The sequence below is a fragment of the Colius striatus genome, chromosome 6 (assembly GCF_028858725.1).
Source record: "Colius striatus isolate bColStr4 chromosome 6, bColStr4.1.hap1, whole genome shotgun sequence".
Taxonomy (NCBI): domain Eukaryota; kingdom Metazoa; phylum Chordata; class Aves; order Coliiformes; family Coliidae; genus Colius; species Colius striatus.
In genome coordinates, this window is record NC_084764.1 from 18,037,166 (window position 1) to 18,061,465 (window position 24,300).

General features: G+C 35.8%; 1 protein-coding gene across 6 annotated transcripts in view; it reads left to right on the forward strand.

Annotated features, from left to right (window-relative positions):
- Nucleotides 1-24,300, forward strand: part of AKAP6 (A-kinase anchoring protein 6) — a 237,037-nt gene that overhangs the window by 18,313 nt on the left and 194,424 nt on the right. For all 6 annotated transcript variants that reach the window (XM_061997543.1, XM_061997541.1, XM_061997547.1 and 3 more), the window contains exon 3: nt 23,284-23,535. In XM_061997543.1, coding sequence (XP_061853527.1) covers nt 23,284-23,535 — 252 coding nt within the window. The remainder of the gene's footprint in view (nt 1-23,283; nt 23,536-24,300) is intronic.

The window sequence follows — 24,300 nt, forward strand, 5'->3', positions numbered from 1 at the left end:
AATCTACTTTGAAGGCCTCACTTCATAAAACTGTTCCAGGCAAGTAGACTTCACCCTTTGGCAGAACCAGCTGTCACTGGGAATTGCCCAGTGTATAGAAGTCAACTTACCAGGATCAAAACAGACAAAAGTTTTAAAAGCTACACAGTCATACTCTCAGCTTTTAGTAATATACAGAAAGCCGTAGAACTAATATACATTTAGGACACAGGTTTGCAAATATGCATATAGACAACTTTATGCTCCTGGGAAACTCTTGAACTGTATACAACCAATGAAACGTGTGGTTTAATAACACATTTGAGTCACTTTAGCACACAAATATGTGCTTATAATGCTGTGCCTTGATACTTTTACAGAGAATTTAGATCTTTATTGCATTGTAGCCCTATTAGAGAAACTACTGTCATGGGTACAAGTGTTGTATCATACAGTATTGTAGGAAAATCTTTGGAATTTATCTCCGTGGTTGCCCGTATAAGAAGATAAAGGACATAAATGATCATTTTCCAAAATCACCTCCAGCGTTGCTGAAGGCCGCTGGCTGCTCCGCGCGCCGTCTGACGTCACAGCGGGCGGCTGCGCGCCGCGTGGGCTCGGCGGCGGGAGGGAGCGCAGCACTTCGAGCGCGTTTTATTGTTTACCTGGTAAAAATTGTTACTAATATGTCGATTTTGATACAAGAAGACATATAAATTGCTTGCTTGTGCTGTGGTAATGCTGATATAGAGACCTTAAAAGAACTGTGTACATTTCTCTAAATACTTGTACTTCCTTAAATCATTCAATTTCTATAGTGCTTTATCTGAGGAAAAATAGTAGATTGGCAATGCTGCTAATGGAAGACTTTTAACTTAAGGGTATATACAGAGATACCTGTAATCCCGTAAACACAAAATAACAGCTTCTCCAAGTCTGCATGGATCACTGGATAAATCAATATTTTAGTTGTTTTTACTCATATTTTAAACTTGTTTACACAGTGTGAGTTAGCAGGATCACACCTACTGTATACTTGATACAGTGCAGACCAGACAAATACAATGTGGTTTCTACTAAAGTCCAAAATGAAATGGTTATAAAGTCAGAAGTAAGAAGACGTTATTTCAGTTCCAGCAATCCATGAGACCACTGCTGCTATCATTCTGTCACCCTCTCAGGCAGTTCCTAAGGCAAGCTCTATATCTGTAATAGCGTGTTTCTTTCACTGTTTTATTTACCCTCCAAAATTTCTTTTAATTAAAATGAGCTTCTTTATTTTGCTGTAGGCATTATTACAAACCAAATTTTCTTGAAGGGATGCAGACATCAATGTAACAACATCTTGGAAACGTAATGTATCCAAGTATGATAAAATTCAGCATGAGAAATACCCTTATAGATAAGGTGGACTAGTGGATTTTGTTTAACTTTCTTTGATATGTCAACCACTATCTAGATATCTAACATCTAAATATGTTTCTAAATAGAAACACAATAAACTCCTTTTATCCAAAGGTGCTCATGTTTTCCTTCATTGAAAAAATAAGGCAAAACCAGTGAAAAAGATGTAAACTCAAAAAGAGGCTGATTATATGAGCTATCATGTATCTTCAAAAGTATCTGCACTTTGTCTTAAAAATGCATGCTTTCCATTAATTTTTTCTTCTATGAAGTCCTATAAGAATTATTCACACCTAAAACATAGTTATGCACATCAACCTCTATTAAGAAGTAATGTGAAATATGAAAAAAAAACCCTGTATTGATTTTGTGCATGGGATAAATAAAGGTCTGACAGTACACTGAAGCTATGATAAGACTATTTTGTATGCTACATTTCCCCTAATCTCTGTTTTCTTTCTGTTGCCTTGAAACAAGGTGCATTCATTTGATTTTTTTGCACTGTTTCGTTTTGCTGCAACCTAGATAGACTGAAAGAACAGCTGAATAACTTGATGTTGGAAACTTAAAACTCATGAATATTGGATGTAACAGCTGTTTCCATTAAAAAAAAATGAATTGTGTAATCCCATTGCCTAGAAAAGTCTGGAATGTGACGATCAGTCACTTGGAATATGAGAAGGAAAACCAGTTTTAACCAGCCTTTCATTCCCTATGAAAGACCATGTTTAGAGTTTTGCATGATTAAATCTTTCAGGATAAACACTAAAGCTGTCATTTGTCTAGCTATTTATTCTGTATGAAATAATGGAAATGCAATTTAGAAAAAGAATACCTCTGCAGTAGCCTTACTCAGCTTTTGGTTTTTCAGGATGATGAAATGTTGTAACAGACAAGTCTGGCTCTGCTTAGCGTATTTCAATTTAAATCTATATCTCTGAATATGCCAACTCATGCTTTGTAATGATAACACATTGAGGATTTTTTTTTAAAGGATACTAGATCTGAATAGTGTGAGTGAAATCTGCAGCTTCATCTGTTTTATTTTCTAGAATAAATAGGAAGTCAACATGTGAGCACTCCAAGCAGCCCTGTTTAATTCATTATTTTCTGAGAGAAACAATTTGAAAATGTAGAGAGGAACACATTAAACCTTCAGTCTCTGCTGTGTGGAAATAGAAGATATGATGTGACAAAGGAATACATAATAGATGTGCAGTGAAAAAAATAATCCTCAATGATTCTCAGTTTAAATGTCAGTAACAAAAATGACACAAACAGTATTCACTGATGTTTTCTTTATTAAAAGCAGAGGTTACTGCCCATACTGTTTCTCTGTGGCTCACATAGGTACATGTTTTTTTCACTTAGTTTTTCTGAAGACATTAAATACATACAAATATGTACAGTGGGACCGGTATTTAGGACAGGTTTGTTGTTAAATTTCATTATTTAGTTAAAATATGGTGATACACAGACTGCAAAAACGGTTATGTTGAATTACTCCGTTTTACTTTTGATCTATTTATTGCCTCTTAAGTTATGTGTTTTTTGCTTATAATGGCCTAATGGGGTGCTTACAGAAAATTTTAGAAGATATGAAAATATCAGTTAATTAAAACTTACATTAAGTTTGAACATATTCAGTCTTGTATTTAGACTTCATTATATTACCTGTAAGAGAAGAAAACCATCCGATTCTGTTATATTCGAACCCCCAAATTGAATTTTATCTAAAAATTTGCAGAACAACATAATATAATGCATCTGACATTTGTCTGGCTACCCTTCCTGAATTATTGTGCATAAATATTTGATGTACTCTATGCATAGCTCTACTTGTGTGAATTTGTAAATACTAAGCAGAAAAGAGATCTGAACTTTGGTCTCTTACATCCCACTTAACAGCCATAGAAACATAATAGGCTGTAAAATAATTTTTTAAAGTAATGCATATTGAATCACTTATACAAACTGGATGTCATTCAGGGAAAGCCTATTCTGTTCTTAAGAAAATTTTCCAGTGAAACTGTGTACAAATTTCTTCACAAAACATTGTGAAAAATATCTGTTAATATTTAGCTGTAAAAAAACTAGCTTAATTCATGCTATCCACCTCTGTTTGCCAAACTTGTGAAAGGTCAAGTTGGTTGCAGATGAATTCGTAGTCTATGATACAAAAAAATATGTTCTATAAATTATGTAGACTGTCTGGTTGGTAAAGACAGAAAAAGGGAAAAAAACATAGGGATCAAACCTCAAACAAAACTATGTTATTGAGAAGAGTTATAGTGATGTATCGTATCTTATTTCTGATTTAAAAAACCAAAACAACTCAAAACCTCTTTATTAACAAATGGAAAAAAACCCCAAACCAAACCAGCCAATTATTCTATTTAAAATGCACAAGTCAACCCACAAGTGATGAAACCTACCATGGATGTCACTTCATTTAACATTTGCATTTTACCTAACCCTACCAAAAGTATTTGTGTTTCGGGGAAAACATATGACTTGCTCATTAGTTCTTTTCCTGAGTTGTTTTCCTTACTGCCTTCTCTCACATCTCCAGAATAACTTGCCAAAATTGTGGCCCATTATGTAGAGCTACTAGCAATAAAGATATTTCAAAACATTTATGACTAAACCATCCAGCTCTGCTGAATTATCCTCCTACTATGTAGTATTTGTTTATTAAACAATCAGCTCATGTATATTACTCTGCTTATGTTTCTTTCACCATGGATTTGTTCATGATCGTTGCAGTTTTCTGATTAAGATGATAGTCCATATGCAACTCATCAGTAGATGTACTCACCAAACTTGACTTATCTATAGCTCTCTCCTAGAACAGGGAGTGCGATCAGGAGGTAAAATACTAGCTAGTAATGTAGATGGCATGCTGAGTTATATTTCTTGGAATTATCTGGGATTCAACAGAAAATGGGTTTCCTGCTGTTAGGCATGTATGAATCAAGTTTTGAAGAGAGCTTCTCAGCTTTTTACAAGTTAAGCCCCAAAACAGAGGAAAACCTTCTAGATTCATAGCATCTGAAGGTATCATGCCACTGTTGCATATCAGTGAAATAAAAGTTTTAATTAACCTTGGAAAATCTATTTCATATTGCAAAAAGGAACATAGACCTACTGTAGCCTATGTACCTACCTATTCAAGAAATAGTCCTAGAGGAAAACTGGTATTTTTCCCGTAAAAGGTATATTTGTGAACAGAGTTAATTTTTTTTTTTAATTTGGCCAGGGAGCTTCGTATAACATTGTTCTAAATGACTTGAGCAAAACCAAGTAATGCAGGAGAGAATATATTTTTTGAGCACAGAGCAAGAAACTGTGGCCAAATCTGGAAATCTTGTGTCGAATTTTTCTTCCCTTTACTCTGGAGTTAATAGTCCTAATTTGCTTTTTTACTGAGCACTGAAAGAAAACATTGGCCTCATTGGAATTTTTCCTGCTATTTTTTAATAAAAATATTTTTAAAAAATACAGCTATTCCTACACAAGTCAACATATTTATATGTTCAGGAATTGATCTAAAATGGAAATCACATTTATTGAAATGCAAATTTTGTGATTCTAAAGTTTTAAAGAAGAGGATGTCTGCAAGTAAAAATATTTTTATAAACTTACTTAGAGTTCTTGATGGCTGAGGCTATCCTGTATTAGCAAGGCAATGCTTTCATGATGACTTCAAAGGGTTAGAGTATAAAATTTCATAAGAAGTCTTGTATTCTTCTAAAAAAAGGTAATTGTGTATTCGTAACAGTAATGTTTCTGTCCTTAGAGTTCAGAAGTGTATTTGTATTCAGGTACCATACTATTTGTGCTGACTACAGTATCCCGAGAGTTGACTATCTTGAAGGTATATGACTGGTCAATTCACTCAAAAACTAAAGCTCTTGATTTTGAAATATCTTTGAAGATTCTACCTGGTGCCTGTGTTCTATTTTAAATTTTGCTTCTTGAGATACTTCTATCAGCTGGTTGCTAATTACTTTGAATACCAGCTCAAGATTGTGTGTAACTTAGGATACATTTTTAAACAAGTACAAAATGAATTCATGCTGTTTTCACCATTGTTTTCTCAGTATTCTTAATTCTCTAAAGTATGTTTGCCTCAAGTAAATTTAGCTACAATACCAAGGGAGCAGTTTCATTTTGATTAGTGTAGAAGTTACTAATTAATTTGCAAAAAGCAACAATTGTTTTTGGTGGGGAATTTTGTTTGGATTTGGGGTGGTGGGATTTCTTTTTCTTTTTTTGTCATTACTCTCTCCTTTAAAACAAATATCTCTCTTCTAACAGTGTTTCCAATTGTGGTGCTTGCAGAAAAGCTTGCCTGTGTGTGCAGACACGAGCTGCCTGACTGTTACAGCTCTGATCTGCTGCAGTCACAGGGACTGTTTGTCATGCTGTCGATCTGTGAGGTTAGATCTGCCACTGTTGGAAGTATGAAAATGGGTGGGAACAAGAAAGGTGATCCATGAACAAAAAAGAAGAAAGGAGGGAGGAGGAATGAGAACGAATGATGAACAAGGGTGTAGAGCTATGACTGAAACATTTGACACAGCTTTGAAATAGTTCGACAGCCAGAGAATTCAGAAGGAATCCAGGGCAAGCAGGGGTTACCAAAGGCCTGCACAGAAGAGGGAGCCCTTTTCAAGATAACGAAGGAGAAACTAAAAATTATTACTTATTACACTCTGAATGGGAAGAGAAAATACTTAAAGAGTTGAACTTACTACAGCTGGACTCTGTAACAAGAGTGTAATAGGTAATAATTTCAAACATGAATATTACAAAAGTATCAGTTTCTGTTTTGTAAGTATGAATCATTCCAGTGGGGAAGTCATAGCTTCCTATTAATACATTTGTTCCGAGCATATGATCTACCAGGTTCTAAAATAAATTTTAAGCTTCCTAATATTAACCCAGTAAATATTTCCATTCAATTCAAAGCTTAAAAATGAAAATCAAAGTAAATTGAGGGTCAGATATTTTATGCTGTGAATTAGAAGGCCTCTCTTCACCAAGATCAGCTTTACCGGGTTACCAAGTGACTGATACTATACTAGATTCCTTCCTGTCATACTGCCATAAACATTCTGCTGGAACTTAGGTCAGCTCCTAAAATAACCTTGCTAATTGCAAGTCTACAAGTGTTGGCTGAAATTTCAGTTAGCTGCCATAGAGAAGATCTGAATGTTGAGAAATCACTACTGTAGCTGAGAACGTGCAAGGAAAGAGCAGACAGGCCTGAACTTGATCTGCATAATAACACAGGTAGAGGCAGCAGATTATTTGCTATATTTCATGCAAAACAAAAACTGTTGACTCTGCACTGAAGATGGATTGTGTTACAGATCATCTATGGCTTAGTTGTCTGTCTTTTAAACAGACATTTATTTTCTGAATTCCTGGTTCCACGTGGCTGAGGAAAGGAGATGGGACAGTGTTGGGTTTTTGGTTTTCTTTTTGCAAAGATGATACCTGAAAACTCTGCTTTTAGTATAAGGTAAGACACCTTTAAAGTGAAATGTTTTACCAAATGCTAGAAATGCCTAAAGCAATACATTATCAGTGTTTGCAAACTTATTTAATGAGTAAAGGCAATTTTTAAAAAATCAGCTGTTTTTCAATATCACGTGACCTAAATGTGTTTGGCTTGAAGTACATTTCCCATGCACTGGAAATCTAATGTGCAAAATTGGTAGATATTTTTTCCCTGAGGATGAACGTTTCTAAATACTGAGAAAAGTTTGTTCAATCCCTTTCACTCCCTGTTCTACATAATGTAAAGTTTCTGCTTTCATGATCTTAGGCTTAAGAAATTTAAATCTTTCCATTCTGAAGGTAAAAAAATATGTTTATTGTGTGTAAAGCTTTCCATCCCATGTTTCGATGGGGAGAGTATAGCTTTTTTGTGTGTGTTGAGGTGAAACTTAATACTCAGACTTTTCTATTCCCTGAGACATTACTCAGCTAACTTTTTATAGGTCACAATATAATTAGAAATAGACACTGTAAGATGATAATTACATTACTTTGGCTAAAACTTTGACCTATATTGTGGAGAGAAGTGTTTATAAAAAGCTCAGGAAACCAACAGACTGAAAATAATGTAAGCAAGAGAAAAGATGGAACTTCATCAGTATATCTAGATGGTTACTATCTTTATTAGAAATTTAATAAATTCTGTAGCATTTCATAGAAAGACTGAATGCACATGAACACTCTGATGCTTATCACAGTTGCATGAGTTTAGGAGACCAGTTTCAAAATATTCTGTGACCTGTATTGTTTCCAAAGGCCCTTTGATTTTATTTTTGTTCTCAGCTCACAAAGCTGTGTGTGCGCTATGTCCTAGGGAATATGCTCAGACTGCTCAGAAATGTCTGTTCTCTCTGCAAAATTATTCATTCTTTTGAAATTGTATCTACAGGAAATTTTAAGGAATTTTTGGTTAGCTAAGACTGTTTTACTTAAACGTTTGCACTGGATTAAGACAATAAAGCCTTTTGACTTCAGTGAGGCAAAAGTTGGCATTGGATGGAAAATTATTGACTTATGTGTAGTTTGTACGAGGTGCCAGAAGAACAGGAAATCAGCCATAGGTGATGGCCGCAGTTACATCTGCTGTTTGGTTAGGAATTTCTCATTGACTTTTACAAGGTTTTTACTTTTGCTCTTCAGCTGCCCATACATCAGTGGCCAATTGCTCTTGTTTAGACTTTGCTGGATAAGCAAGTTAGGACCTTCATCTCTATAATAGCAGTCGTTGCCATATTCTTCTCCAAAGTACTATTCTTGAAAGTTTTGTTTAAAGCTCAGAAACATCAAGATGTGGAAAATTCTACGTCAGCTATACATGCTTAGCACTAAACTAGGTGTAGTTGTATTAGGTTCTTATTACATAATATTATTACTTCATTTCTTACCCATTTATGAATGATGTTTCGGATATTGGAATGTATCAGTAAAGTAGATATCTGAATTCTTTCTCCTCCATGTAAGAAAAGAAAGAATTTTTTGCTCTTCCATGGCTACATTACCATTTTAGTTTGTGTTGAAAGTGTGTCTTTGAAGTGAATCTTCTATTTATTCCCATTCAGCACTCTTGAGCTCTTGCTGAAGAGCCATCTCCCTGTGTGCAAAATGCTTATTGTTGCTCACAGTCTTTGCTAACTAGGGTTTTCTTCTTTTTTAGTTGTTTTCTTGGTTCCTTTGTCTCTGTATTTCACTTGTTGTCACATATGTAGTAAAGTTTTCTTTGAGTTGATAGATGCAAATAGATTTTGCATGTAATGTGTATGTGGTTTCTTTGAATAAGATAGAGATAAACTTAGCTGGTGTAGTATTAGCCTTTTCCATATGTATTGCATGTACTGAGAAGTGAACAAACTTTCTCAGAAATTAATATTTTTGCTGTTTTACTGTGTTTTTACAGTATGCTAACATCAGAGATGAAATCAGAAAGAGTAGAGTTAAGTTCAGTTTGGCTTACTACCTGACCTGTAAGTCTGAAAAAAGGAGTTTTTATACTATATTTTCTATAAAGCTGAAAACATCTTAAGGGGAGAGTTTTGAATTATTTTGATGCTTCCAATCCCACTTGTAATTTTAAAAGACATAATGAAATATAACAGTAATGGTAGACTTTAGAATTTCCTCATACTGTCAACTTCAAAAGAAGATATGGCTAATGTTTTGAGAAAGAATCATTACAATGTACAATTTTGTCACCCTTTGTGCTCATGCTTTAATCTCAGAGTGAGAGACTGCTCCATTCATTATGAACTATGGCCTCCCCCAGCCCTTTATTAAGAGAGCTAAGCAGTCAACATGGGTTTTTGAATGTCTTCTTGCTGGAAGTTAATTTATAGTAATGGGTAAGAGGAGTCATGTTCTACTTTTAACATATTAGTGTTTGGCTATTATATTTTTTGAGGTTGGGATATTGAATTATAGTCTGTGCTAGAATTTTTAAAGAATGGATGTAGAAGGCATTTATATATATATATATATATGTATAAGGTTTGATAGTCTTGCTACTATCAATACTATTTCAAGGATTTCTCAGCTGACCAAGTTTCCTGTTGGCTCAACGTGAATCAGTTTCTCATGAAACTCTTGAAATGATGAAAAAGTCTCTGTGAAAAGACCTTGATGTTGAAAATGGTAATAATAATGAAGAAAGATTATTTAAAAACACCAAAAGTCTTTCCATTTTACTGAATCTTGCCAGTTGTCATGCCAGGATTGGCTGATGTCCTACAGTGGCTTTTCAAGAGAGATGAAACAGTTGCAGTTTTGCTTTTCTACAGCTTTTTCTTACTGCTTTTTCCTCTTTTGGTAGAAGATGAACTCCATAGAAATATATTATACAGTTGAAAATAGAAAAACTACAGAATGCCCTAAGAATGTAAGATTTTGAGGTGCAGAGTGTCACTGTTATCAGTTCCAGATTAGAAACTGATTTTGTGATCAGAGCTGCTATGCAAGTGTCATACATTAACACTACCTTCAGCCTACCAGAGTTAGTTGGTCCCTCATTGGTTGTGGGCGTTTTATATTACCTGTGCAAGAGGTGGAGACTTAGTTCAGTTACCTCTGCTAGGCAGAGTGAGTCAGTCTTTGGCAGGGTTATTAGCTGAAGGGTCACACTATGAGAGTACAGTTACAGTATTTTCAGGGTCACATTCATTCCAGCAGCTGTACATCCACTTTACTGCAGAGGAAAACTTGTGAGCAAAGCTAGGTCTCTGCTGACCCAGCTCAGTAGTTCCAAGAGAAATACAGAACTATGAATGTTTACAATTTGATGTGCTTCTTACCTTTCGTTCTTCCCAATCTGTACTTCAGGCTGCCAGAAACCAGAGATTATATGTTGTTCTTTGGGAATCTTATCATCTGAGAGAGATGAAAGATCTGACTTCATGTAAATTCAGGATTCAATTCAAGGCCAAATAAATTATGACTATTTTTTCAGGAAATGAAAATATAAACAAGCAACTGAAATACACAAATAGGCATTTGAAGCTTGAAGTCACTTAGGTTCATTAACTTCCATGCAGATAAGTTCAGCTATTGAATTTCAAAGGGTTACTTCACAAGCCTAGGCATGGCAACAACCTTTCTCTTTCTTATTTTCCCTGCACGGTGGTAAGAGTTACATTCATCACTGAAAGCTACAGTCTAGTCAGAAATTCATAACTTATCTGCGAAAAGCTAGAAAATAAAATGGGATATAAAGAAATGCAAACCTTTTTATAGATAAAAAGGTTCTCTTCTCTGTCAGCATAAGAAACAATTTCTCTCAACCAAAACCACAGGTCATGCTATCTTGCTTTCTTAAAGATGTAAGCAACACTGATTATGAAGTATTTTATAAAACAAAGATCTTATTCCAGTAAGCAACATATAATAAATATATTTGTCTATATATACATATATGTGGATGTATAAATAAATATTTAAATGAGCACTTCTCATTTCCTGCTTCTTCCAAAGCACTTAGGTCTGACTGTGTACTGCAGGAGTACATTCTGAAGCAACATATGGTATGAAATCTGACTTCTGATCATTTAATATTTATACACTATCCTCTTCACATCTAAATCAAAAGATCTAGGATCTCATGGATATGATTTTGTTTGAAAAGGTGGTAACATGCACAAACTTTTAAAATTAAGTCTGTATTAACCAAGATCCACCTGTGGAATGACAATGAGATCTGGAAATAATCAGATAGTCCAAAAAATTACATAAAGTATGTTAATTGATTTTATCATGTAAGCATTTTGATGCTTGCCATAAGCCACTTAGTTTAGATGGTTTGGTTTGCTTTGAGTGTCATGCCAGTCCTGTAATTCCAGGTTTCCGATTTAGTCTCCATTATATTCTTCCTCAAAAAAAAAAAAAAGCCTGCAAAAAGCCCTATCATATTATTTCTCCTGTGGATGTAAATCAACCTTTTTGCTTAGCTCTGACTTTATTGCATTTGAGGTAAAAAAACCACAGGAATATTCTCTGTAACCTACGTTGCATGTATCACAAAATAATTAGGAATGTTTTCTAACATACTCTCCAAATAGGAATCAGAATATAGGGTTAATTTGCTGGCTAGAAGAGTTCTTTCCATCCATAAAGAAATTTGCACTTTCAGAAGTAAAATGAAAAGAAAAATCTTGTATCTTGTAAATATTAGATATCTAAGATTCAAACTTTTTTTTTCCCTCAAATTTGCTCTATTATTTCTTCACTTAAGAATAAGTTTGTAAAACAGTCATTTAAGCTTTCTACCAGTCTTTCAAATTGTTAATCCTGGCCATACCAAATTTAGATATGTTTTTTTGTTTTGTTTGATTGTTTTTTTTTAAAGTAGCACTGAAATATATTCTGACCCTGACTCTTATAAGATAGTGAGTGATATGCAGTGTGGAACAGGGCTCCTGGTACGCTGGGTAGGTGGTAGCTGTTTCAGACTGCTGGAAATGCCTCCACATGCTTAGAATGCTTTGTAATTGTTGAAAGATCTCTAATAGCTTTCCGTCTGACTTGAACACTTGTTCTGGAAAGAGAGAAGGAAGGTCACAAACAGCAAGCAGCATGGAAGATTAGGCTATAAGGCTTCTTTTCCATGTTTCTGAACCAAGCAAAAAACCTGTTATCCCTGTACAGTTCATAGACTAAATGTTAGCTTTCATAAAAGGGAACGACAAGGCTAATAAAGCAAAGCCTGCTAATAAAGAACAATAGAGTTTATCTTGTTTTTGCAGTCCTTAAAGATGATTGATGGAAAGTAACTTCAAAAACATATCACAGAAGTTTTTAGAAGCTTAGCTGCATTGATATAAACTGGACACTTATCTTGAAAACTCCTTATCCTGCTATCAATTTTCATTATAGTAAACTTGGCACAGATGGTAGTTCTTCACTTCTGACCTGTTTCAGAAAACAAAGGAGAGCACAGTCACCATATTGAGCATTTGACATGAGAGTAAAGAGTCTCATCATCCTTCGTCAAATTCTGTCATAGCCACAAAGCTTTAGTCAAAAAGAGTGAATGAGGTTAGCGTTCTTTGGCTTGAGCAAATAAAAAAAATGTTAATAAAATTTTTCTCTTATGCTCTACATGTCTATGCAGAAGGGCTGAATGTTTCTTCTGTGTGAACTTGCACTTCTATTTATTTATTTTGTCTTACATTTAAGTTGTTCATTGCTGCCTAAAATACTTAATGCTATTTATGTGGGGTCACACTTTGTTATTTGAAACTTCATTATTTCAAGAATGAGACTTCTTTTTCTCCAATAAATTTTTCTCTTCCATATAAACTCTTCAGGAGCAGCTGATCTCCACCGAAGACCCTAATTAATAAGTTTAGTAAGATCTAGACTCTTTCTGAAGAAGTCTATCAACTGAAAAGTCTTTTAAAAGAAATATACCTACTTTCTTGTATAAGCAATAAAAAAAGATTGACTCATCAGAAAACAGAGCTCAGACGATGAAAATCCTACGGTCCTGCAGAAACCTTAAAGAATTCTTGACATTTTCTATTTCTGTGTCAAGAGTAATTCCAAATCTACTTCAAACTAAAAATGAGAAGTATCAGAGTAATAGTTTGGTTGCATAGAGCTTTGAAAACTCACTGTTTTCAAATGGGTGACTATTTTGCTGAAAATTACTAAACTATTGGTGCTTCAGCATTGGATTCAGTTATTTTCTATTGTAGATCAAATTGTAGAAGTTCTGATCAAATATTAAGAGTGATCTTTCTTCTGCTTCATGTAGCTGACATGATTATCACATTCATTTTTTCTTTTTGTTATAGTTTAGGACCAGGTCACAACAAAGCACCACACAGCTGCTCACTCACTTCTATTCCCATGCAGTGGGATGAGGAAGAGAAAATATAGCAAAGAGCTTATGGGTTGAGACAAGGTCAGAGAAGTTGTGGGTAAAACAGAATCAGCTTGGGAAAAACTAAAATCAATTTAATATGTCATCAATAAAAAAAACACAATGTAGGGTGATGAGAAATACAACCAGATCCTAAAAACACCTTCCACACATCCCTCCCTTCTTCCTGGGTTCAGAATTTATCTGCCTCATCTCCATCCGTGGTACAGAGGGGCAAGGAATGGGAGTTGTGGTCAGTTCATCTCAGATTGTCTTTGCCACTTCTTTCTCCTGAGGGTGAGAGTACCCCTCACATTCTTCACCTGCTCCAGCATGAGATACTTTCCAATTATTCACAAACTTCTCCAACATGAGTCCTTCCCATGGGCTGCAGCTCCTCATGAACAGCTCCAGAATGGATGGCGTCTGTGGGCTACAGTCCTTCAGAAGCAGATAGCTCCATCATGGACATCCCACAGAGTCATGGCCATCTTCGGGCACCACTATCTGCCCCAGCGTGGGATCCTCCATGGGCTGCAGCTGGATTGTGGTTCCACTGTTAACTGCCATGGACTGCAGGGAGACAGTGGGATGCAAGGGGTCTCTGCTCTGGCATACTTCCTCCCCTCCTTCAATGAGCTTAGGGTCCACACCGCTGTTTCTCTCTGACCCCTGTTGTTCCTTCTCCTGCAGATTTTCCCTTCTTAAATAAGTTATCAGAGAGGTGCCTTATTTGTGCAGCTTTGGCTAGAGTTGGAACCAATTTGGAGCTGGGGGAGCTTCAAGCAGCTTCTCACTGGGGCCACCACCGCATCCCCTCCTCCTATAACAAAACTCCCAACAACACAAACTTAGTATAGTCTTGTTTGAAGCAATAGTTGGAGTTTCCTCATAAATTGCCTAGTTCTGGCTGAGCTATCAAGGACTGGTTGTTTTAGCTACCACAGAGCATATATATTCAAGTGAGAAAAATATCTTTTAATTTGCATCCTCTGTTTTCATTTGTACAGGGTAATTTGTAATTTGCTTGGAGTAAGCTGGTTATCAGGGGTAGTCAACATGGATTCACCAAGGGGAAATCCTGTTTGACCAACCTAATAGCCTTCTATGAGTGAATAACAAACTGACTAGATGAGGGGAGAGTAGTGGATGTCATCTACCTTGACTTCAGCAAGGCTTTTGACACTGTCTCCCATAACATCCTTATCAGAAAGCTCAAGCAGTTGGCTTGGATGAGTGGACAGTGAGGTGGATCGAGAGCTGGCTGAATGACAGAGCCCAGAGGGTGGTGATCAATGGCACAGAATCAAGTTGGAGGCCTGTGGCCAGTGGAGTTCCACAGGGATTGGTTCTGGGGCCAGTCTTGTTCAATATCTTCATCAACTACCTGGCTGAGGGGACAGAGTGTACCCTCAGCAAGTTGGCTGATGACACCAAACTGGGAGGACTGGCTGATTCCCCAGAAGGCTGTGCTGCCATTCAGAGGGGTCAACTTGAGAGTTGGGCAGAGAGGAACCTCATGAGGTTGAACATGGGCAAGTGCAGAGTCCTGCATCTGGGAAGGAACAACCCCATGCACCAGTACAGGCTGGGGATTGACCTGCTGGAGAGCATCTCTGTGGAGAGAGACCTGGGAGTGCTGGTTGATAATAAGCTAAATATGAGCCAGCAATGTGCCCTCGTGGCCAAGAAGGCCAACAGCATCCTGGGATGCATCAAGAAGAATGTGGCCAGCAGGTCCAGGGAGGTTCTTCTGCCCCTCTACTCTGCCCTGTTGAGGCCTCATCTGGAGTCCTGTGTCCAGTTCTGGGCTTCCCGGCTTAAGAAGGACAGGGAAGTGCTGGAGAAAATCCAGAGCAGGGCCACCAAGATGATGAGGAGACTGGAACATCTTTCATATGAGGAAAGGCTGTGGGAACTGGGACTGTTTAGTCTGGAGAAGAGGAGACTGAGGGGTGATCTTATTAATATTTATAAATATCTAAAGGGTGGGTGTCAGGAGGTTGGGACATCCCTTTTTTCTATAGTAGCTAGAAACAGGACAAGGGGTAATGGGTTGAAGCTGGAATACAAAAAGTTCCACTTAAATATAAGAAGAAACTATTTCACTGTGAGGGTGACAGAGCAGTGGCACAGGCTGCTCAGAGGGGTTGTGGAGTCTCTTTCCTTGGAAGTCTTCAAAACCCGCCTGGACATGTTCCTATGCAAACTGATTTAGCTGACCCTGCTTCTGCACGGGGGTTGGACTAGATGATCTCTAAAGGTCCCTTCCAACACCTACCATTCTATGATTCTATGATTTGAACTTATTAGAAATGTCTTTAACTTCCATTTAGTATTTATGACTTAGAAAATATAAGTGCTGAATAAAACAGACAGAAAACATAAGATGTACAGAGTTGTGTGAAGAAATCTATAAGATATTTGAAGGATGTTTTCATAAATCTTTCACTCTTCTATTTTAATAGATATGAATATGTAACACTTGATGAGTATCCTTAGCATAAAGCTACCTCATAATTTTTTTTTCTTATTTTTTGTGTTCTTATATGGTCAGTGCAAGATAAATGTATACATTATTATCAACATTCCCTGAACAGGCATGTGAAAAATGCTTATTATTTTTCAAAACTTGCCTTTACTACCAGTTGCTTGAGTAGGTTTTCATATGTGTTTGGGTTTCGGTAGTTTTCCTTTTCTTGTCAGAAGCGGCTGTAATCAAAACCTGTTACTGTATTGTGCAGTTCAGTACCATTCATCTTCTTGCATGAAAAACTACTCAAGTACCTGTGCAACATTGTCTTCCAAGGTACAGTACAAAACCAGATTTTAATGAGGACAAATATTAATATTTCTATCAAGCTTTAAATTTTTTTCATTTTTTTTTCTAAAATTTAGAGTATAGGCCTTTATAAAAAACGATATACTTTAACATGCTTAAAGTAAGGTAAATGAAAAGTTGTATGGTTATTCATCAAATAAATGTTGTACAGTGATAACTTTAATGAGCAAAGTCACTGGACATTGTGATTTTGGCTGATTATGGTATATAAAAGAATGTATTTCTAATTCAGAAGATTTCAAAGTTTTCAAATTTTAGCTTTAGACACATTGCATAGTGGAACCAGTGGAAGTTCAGGAATATGAGAGCAACTTTGAGCTGCAGATGCCACGTCACTTCCCACATGAAATTAGTTGCCATATTTGGTTTGTACATGTGGTTTCTTACAAAAATTAAATTCATGCATCAGAAACAGCTACCCCAGATTTGTTTACACAATACTCTCTCAGTAGAGTTCTGAGGTGCCTCATTTTACTGCCATAACTTCTGCTGTGGTTCTCCAGTTCTGTCCAATCCCAGGTCTTACAGTAGAGTGTTTTTGTGCATCAGCTATCTGAAGCTTCCTGGGTGGATTAAATACTTCCTTGCATTTAAGAATCTGGCCTATGGTAAATGCTATGACCAGAAAGTCTTTTTACATTAAAGTACTGATGAAACTTCATAGAGGAAATAAACATTTGAAAGCAGTCTATCTTCTCTGCAACCATTCCCTTCCTGCAGAAAAGGTATAGGCTGGCCTAGGTTTCTAAGGCTCTGCAGCTGGTCCTGGAATTAAGCTGGAATAGCTTGCAGCAGCAACTGTCCTGTTTGTGGACAAAAGGATCCTTTTGCTTCTTCCCAGTACGTTTGATCCTTTGACTCCAGCAATGGCCCATTTGGCAAAACAAATGCAAGTCCTTGGAATCCTGAGACTAGACCTTCACAATTAACAGTTTGGATATTTTTACTCTGCCTGAAGTGCTTAGGGAGTGATGTCGTATCTTACTCCTTTCCTCTTGATCATTTTCCATGCAGATTGATAGTCATCCAACTTACATAAGAAACATCCTAATAAAATATGTCACATAAACTACGAGTAAATTATTGCAGAGCATCTCTGTGCCTGTTACAATCCCAGATAAACTGTTACTATTTTAGCAACTCTGTCAAAGGACTGGTTATTTTACATGTATTTCACATTATTTTCAGGTACAGGGTATAAGAAAGTAACTCAGTGATTCCTGAGATAACAGAACAGAGTAGAAGTGTGATTGGAGTTCACCAGACTGGGTGTTTATTCTCAAAACATTTTGAGAATTTTTTAATAGCAAAGTTCACACCACAGAAAGTGGATCATAATATCTCAGTATACTTGCAAGAAAACCAGGCTTCTGTAACACCTGAAAATTCCCATCAAAGAAAGCCATTTGAAAAAAAAAAAAAAAATTCTACAGGGAAAACACTTTTGTCAAATTAACAGCTTTCCTATATTTTTCCACAAGTTTCTGAGAATTTTAGAAAAATGTAAAATGAAAGTTATTGGAATTCTGCAGTGATGAAAATGTGACTCATTAATAAAAATAAAAACTGAGCTGAGAAAGAGAATAACATTCACAAAAGGATGGTGCATCAGAAGTTAAAGCAGAATTTATATTATCATGAGGATAGAGTGTAATAGTTTACTGTGAAGAAGGCAGGGTCAGTGACCTTAGAGCCCTCCTTGTAGCTGATTTCTTGCTGCACTTTGCATTCTTCACCCAGAAAAAATATTAATTTCCCCTAGCTGCTGAATGTCACAGTGATACTAGCTACAGTGCTTTAGAACTTCAACTGACTTTCTGACAAACTCGTGACTCTCAGTGGCTCTAAAGCTTTCTGTGGCAGTTGATTTTACTTAGTCAAACTCTGGAATTTTCATGTATGGTTATTTTCTTTGACTTAATATTTTACTTTAAAGCAGCTGTGAAAAAAATATCAGTAGTAATTACTCTTAAAGTTTCACCAATAATACAAAACAGATGAGAATAATTGCATGTAAAGTTGAAAAACTATTTGAGAAGTCAGAGTGCATTTTAAAGGAAATATCTGAAAGCTGTAAATATTTATTTAGCAATAAAACCTCCTCTCTTCTGTGCTCTTTATGTATGAGCATAAAAGGGCAGTGCAGAGACTTTAATTCATAATTTTCAAGTGCATTTAAGAAAAATGAACCTGAAAATTCTTTGGCAGATATTGTAATTTTTTTTTTAGGAGTAGAATGTCTACATTTTGATTTGAATCTTAGTCCTCTGAAGAATTAAAATGCACTTAAAAGGAAACACCAAATAGACATTTTTCTAAATCATAGGTTTTGTTTTGCATGTACAGTAATAGTCTCAGTAGTTTTTCCTACTGAGGTTTTACTGCAAGATCAAAGAAGAGAAATCTGCAGTATAGCTTCGCTATATTAACCGTAAAGCAACATATTGCAACCTTTCATCTCACAGTAGTTTAATGTACATTTTAACAGAATTTCTTGAAGAGCAGAGAAAAACTATTTTTTCAGATCAACATCAAAGCTTAGTTTTCATTGATTCTTGAGGATTTGTTTATGCACTTTTTCTTTGTCTAGTGCAGTATTTGTAGTTCAGACTATTTTAGTTGACATGAAGGGCTATGAGCAGGCTGATGGATTCAGCAGCTGCAAATTACAGAATCAGCTGTCTGGAAGACTGAGTGAAGTGGGCAGTTGGCAGCCAAATAAGAGCAATCCCTATAGCCTAAGAAATTCCACACTCAGTGCTACAGGATAACCCATAAGAAGATAACACATTCTTTACCTTAACACAACTATGAAACTGTGTAAAAATAAAAACACTTAGTGGATGGGTGAGATTAATGATTAAAAAAAGTTATTTTTGAAATAAGACTTCCTAAAAATCAAGCCATAATAGCCTGTGATATAAAACTAGATTTTGATAAAATGGGGAAGCATTTCCATACTTATATTTGTAGTTTTTTTAATTATTGCCACTGTCTTAGAACTATACATGTTTAGAAATAGATGCCAATAGTTAAATGCTGTTTTCTTATTACTTAAAAACACATGGTTTGTTTTATTTATCTGCCATTTCTGTTAAGATTAATTGGCACTCATGACAGCATTTTGGTAGTATCTTGTGATACTGCTGATATTTATTTATAAATATGAATTGCAAAATATGTACGTGACAATGTTCTGTTGGTTTTTCTCTATCTAATGCTAACTTGCTAACAAGGAGTTAGGAAGGATGAGAACAATAAGAACATATTGTACCAGGTTTTGACATTGAGCCTCTGTATATTTGTGAACTTACTTAACGTGACACTTTCGTGCTGTATTTGAACGACATTAATTATTACAGAAAATTGTTAAATTCACAGCTGTGCTAAACATAATTATTTAATTTTGCTGAATTATATGTGAATCTAGACATCATATACAGTAGTAAGAAAATAATGTACTAGATAGTGCCATCTGGATTTTACATGATATTGATTCCTCTCAATATTCTGGTTTGTGGCAGGTAAGTGTAAAGAAAAGATGTAAGTAAGTAGGCTGCAATTTTATTAATGCTTTTCTGCTGAGGACTGATCAGCATTAACTTATATGGAGAATGTGATCATTTCTTCATAATCGTGCTCTCTTTATATAGAGCTGACATTAGCCTTTTTACATAGCTATTTTTCTGTCCTTCTGCCTTCACCTCCCCGTCATTTCATGACAGTTAATAAGCAAGGAAAGGTGATATCAACAGAAGCCTAAATGACTTTTTTCAAACTGTATATGAGATGGACTCCCTGCAAACCCAACTCTAATCTGTTTTATTCAGGAACTTGGCCCACAGTGAAATAAAATACAGTTCTGATAATGGCCGCAGACTCAGCTGAAATGGAAGTCACCGACCAAAATGTTATGTGATGTAGGAATGTCAACTTACAGCTCCTAAGATTTTTTTCAAGACATAACAAATTGACTGATATATAACCATGTGCCATGCATGCAGACTGACATATTGGGGGCTGCTGATCAACTACTAGCTATCACACAAGTGCATGTTCAGTAAGGTTGTTGCATTGACACTACTACCCTTTAAGCACATCGTGCTTACACACTTAAGACAGCCCTTGTTTGTCTTCAAACTTAGAGTACTTGTGCAGATAGTTTGCACAGCATATATGTAATATTGAACTGGACATATTAAACTTGTGCATGCAATGTAGACATTTGCCTGGGACTTCTGAGCATTGAATAACTGGAGCTATTAGTAAGGGTGTTAAATAAGTTGAAATCTATGCCTGTCCTTGTTGGAAATTAAATCTGACTTCCCGAATGGTTCCATCACATTTTCATCTAGTAGGAAGGAAAAAAAACAAACCAAACCAACAGCCCTAAAGATCATGTCATGTTAACATACTTATCAGCAAAGGAATAAATCCTTTCTTTTCTCAAATGAAAGTAAAGACTACAGTGACAGTTCAGCATAATACTAATTCCAGGCCAGAAGGGGGAGGGAGCTGATGCTAAAGTCAGAAAATGAAGCTCAACATTTCTATATTATGAAAAGGTATGTAGGGACGTAATCCCCTCCTGGCTCATTCAGACACTAAGAAAATGCTCTCTTGTCTGTTGGCCAACCAGTCTTCCTAAAACCTAAATCCTTTAAGAGCTGATACTTTGTCTCTGACTGAGATGGCAGTCTCATACATAGGGATCAGTGTATGTGACCTTTATTTGGATATGAATGAGGTCAGCCTTATGTTCTCTCCATGTTACTGAAACCATCAAGAGCAGTTAAATATCTTTTTAGCACAGAAAGCATTTGGCTGCATTTTGCTGTGTGCTCATGGTGGTCTGCAAGTTCTTCTGACTTTGGTTTTTGTGGAAAACGAGCAACTTAAAACAAGCCATATAAAAATCGACAGAATATGTCCTTGAATACATGCTTCTTTCAAGACTCTAGTAGTTCTGGGATTTGCACTTTGGTACAATTGTTTTTCTGTGTTGTTGTGGAAAGTCTGTCTACTTTAGAAATCTGCAATGCTTTGGTAGCTAGCATAATGGTAGCTCAAGAAAAAAGCTTGTATGGGTCTGAACTCTTGATTTAGAGTATTATCTAGATTCATCAGCCATTATTTTCAGTACATTATATAACAATTGTCAGGAGACTCTTGGTCGTTGTTAATGCATTGTTCTTACGGCTTTGTGCTTTCAGCTACTCTAAGGCCTCTAAGAATTCTTATGGCAGTGGAATTCAGCATATAACTGTGTATTAAACTGGAAAAGAATGAAAAATTGTTTTTCAGATTGACATAAACTTGAGCTCATTCACATAAGTAGTCTAACTGAAGTTATATTAAATAACTTCTTTATAGATTGAGTCTTATTAACAAAATTATAGTTACTGGTCAAAAACCTGTTTTTTAATCCTTGAAATTAAAATTAAGCTGCTTTATGGCTAAGAGGAAAAGGATATGAACAACACTGGAGAAGTGAATGTAAATTCAGTCAAATTAATTAACTACTAATATTCATTAGAACATTTGAAACAACATAGAAATACATCTATGCTTTTCAGTTGAGTTTTAGTTGCAGTTTGATAAATGGATAATAAAAATGTTTTCCAAAGCTTGGAAAACATTTTGCTGAGAGCTTTAACTTTGTCTATGTGTCTGTAGAACTAGATTAACACATTAATCTGGTAACTAAAGTGTCCATTGGGGCACCTGGCAGCATGTGGACATTTGAAGCCCTGAGCACTTGCAGCCCTGTGTGTTGCCAGGTGAAGCTGTGTGTTTTGTACTTACAGATATAGATAACTGGTTGTTGCAAGTGAACTGAGAATAGAGGAGAGGAGCTACTGCCTCTCTTTGAAGGCAGCCACAAAACTCTGCTCATTGAGAGTCCAGTGTTTTGTGCTCACCTCTGATGTTTGTAAATACTACTCCTGCAAGGGACTTGATTTAGTTGTTCGTACTTTATTGAAATTATAATTATTCATCGGTAATAGTTTCTCAAGGACTAGTACTATGGTGTTCTACTGAAATTATTTAGTATCTTGGGTTTTGATTTGTTACAGATATGCAATTACATATTCAATAACTTGTCTTTACTTTGAGATGGAAAATGTCAAATCTGAACAGATAAAAATTACTGCATTATTAATTTAGAAAGAATCAGCTTTAATTATTATCTGTTATTCTGCTGTACAAAGCACAAGAGTATCATCAGAAGCATAAGGTTTCTTTGCAATTTTCTGATATAATTTTTTCAATAGCAATTTTTAAATGAATCAAAATGATGTTGTTTAGTTTAATTTTTACTGATGTTATGCATCTACTACCCTTTATCTAAGAAGGATATTTCTGAAGGTTCAAATTAAAAGAATTTATTTATATTTTTTTTAAAAATAAATAAATGTTGGATTTAAAATATGCAGTTAAGTCACTTCTAAATACATGCCACAAATGTAGGAAAAGTACTTCTAGGATCCAGTGCTGGGTTTTTTTCAGTATTTTAATCTCATTTCTTTGCTTCTCTGCTTTCCCTCTTTCTCCTCCGCCCTTCATCTTCTGTGCAATTATGAGTCATGAGCAAGACTAAGCAAAAGTTAGTGCTCCTCATCACAGAAGTCAGCAATGGATCTCAGAAGTAGTTTATGAACGCTTGAGTTTATCCCAGACTTTTGCCCTACTTGGTTATAAAGGCTAGATGAAAAAGTAAATTCTGTCCCAAACAATTTTGTTGATGGCACAGATCAGATTCTTTGCATTTTAAGGGGGTGGTGACAGAAAGCAAAGAGAGGGAGACCGCTTGTTGCAATCTTATCACTTTCATTCCTATTGCTGTCTTCTAGGATGTCACTGTACAGTGTTAGTTTTCTGCTTCTGATTCATGTGATCTGCTTGTGCCATCCTTATTTATTGTATACGGTCTCTGCACTTACTGAGCGGTTCTGCCAAACAGAACAGCTGCTGGTTCAGTTGCTGTAGCATAGTCATAAATTAAAAGAAAAAAAAAGATCCCTGGATGTATTAATTACATTATATTTCTCTTCTGAAATAATCTATTCTGCATTTAATAAAAAGTAGATGAAAAGTAGAACCAAGCCTGCAGCTAAATATCTACTTTATTTTTCTATTACAGGATATTTGTGAAGATATATCTGATCACGTTGAACAAATTCATGCTCTACTAGAGACTGAGTTTTCCCTGAAGCTTCTGTCTTACTCTGTCAATGTGATAGTCGATATCCATACAGTACAACTACTCTGGCACCAGCTCCGTGTTTCTGTTCTGGTTCTGAGGGAGCGTATTCTCCAGGGACTACAAGACGCCAATGGAAACTACACTAGGCAAACTGATATTCTGCAAGCATTTTCTGAAGAGACTAAGGAGGTACAGTAACTAAATTTAATTTTGGGAATTTCATCTGTATTTGAAGCATCTCATCCCAGTCACACATTTTAAATTGCTAGGATAATAATTTTAAGGACAAATTACTTGTCTTGTTGATATTTTGCTTCTTTTGTATTGTATCTTTAGCTGACGTGTTTACAATGAACCTAATTAGAGCAGGTGCTTTAAGGTCAGCTTTCACAATCGTCATGCTAACGGCTATCAACATTTTCTCCTGATTTAAATATATTTCATAAAGGATTAGAAACACTTACAGAGCTACATCTGGTCCAAAGTCCTTGGTCTGATAACTCATGAATTTAAGGTTCATATTCAATTCAAACCTCAATTTTTATGTGCAATGAATTCTTTAATTCACAGTTTAGACATTTCCCTTCTTGCATACACAAATCTGAAGCTTACACAATGTCTTCCTAAGCTTTCCAGGCTAGGTCAACATTGCTTTATAGCAGAAGGGATGCACTTTAATTTGAGTTAAAATTCTGCAATATGCCTCTGAACAACCACACATTTGACCTGAGAAACAATGATGCATGAATTGTATACGTTCTTACTCTAGCAGGACATCAAATTCACACACTTGAAATGGTTTGTAAATTGGTATTCATTTAACTACAGTGCCTTTCCTTTGAGATATCAGCGCTAATGGACCTTAGTTTGAAGGACATTACGGGTCTAGTTTTTAAAAATGAAAGATGTACATTTCTAATAGGGTAATTAATGGTTAGTAGAAAATACTTTAGA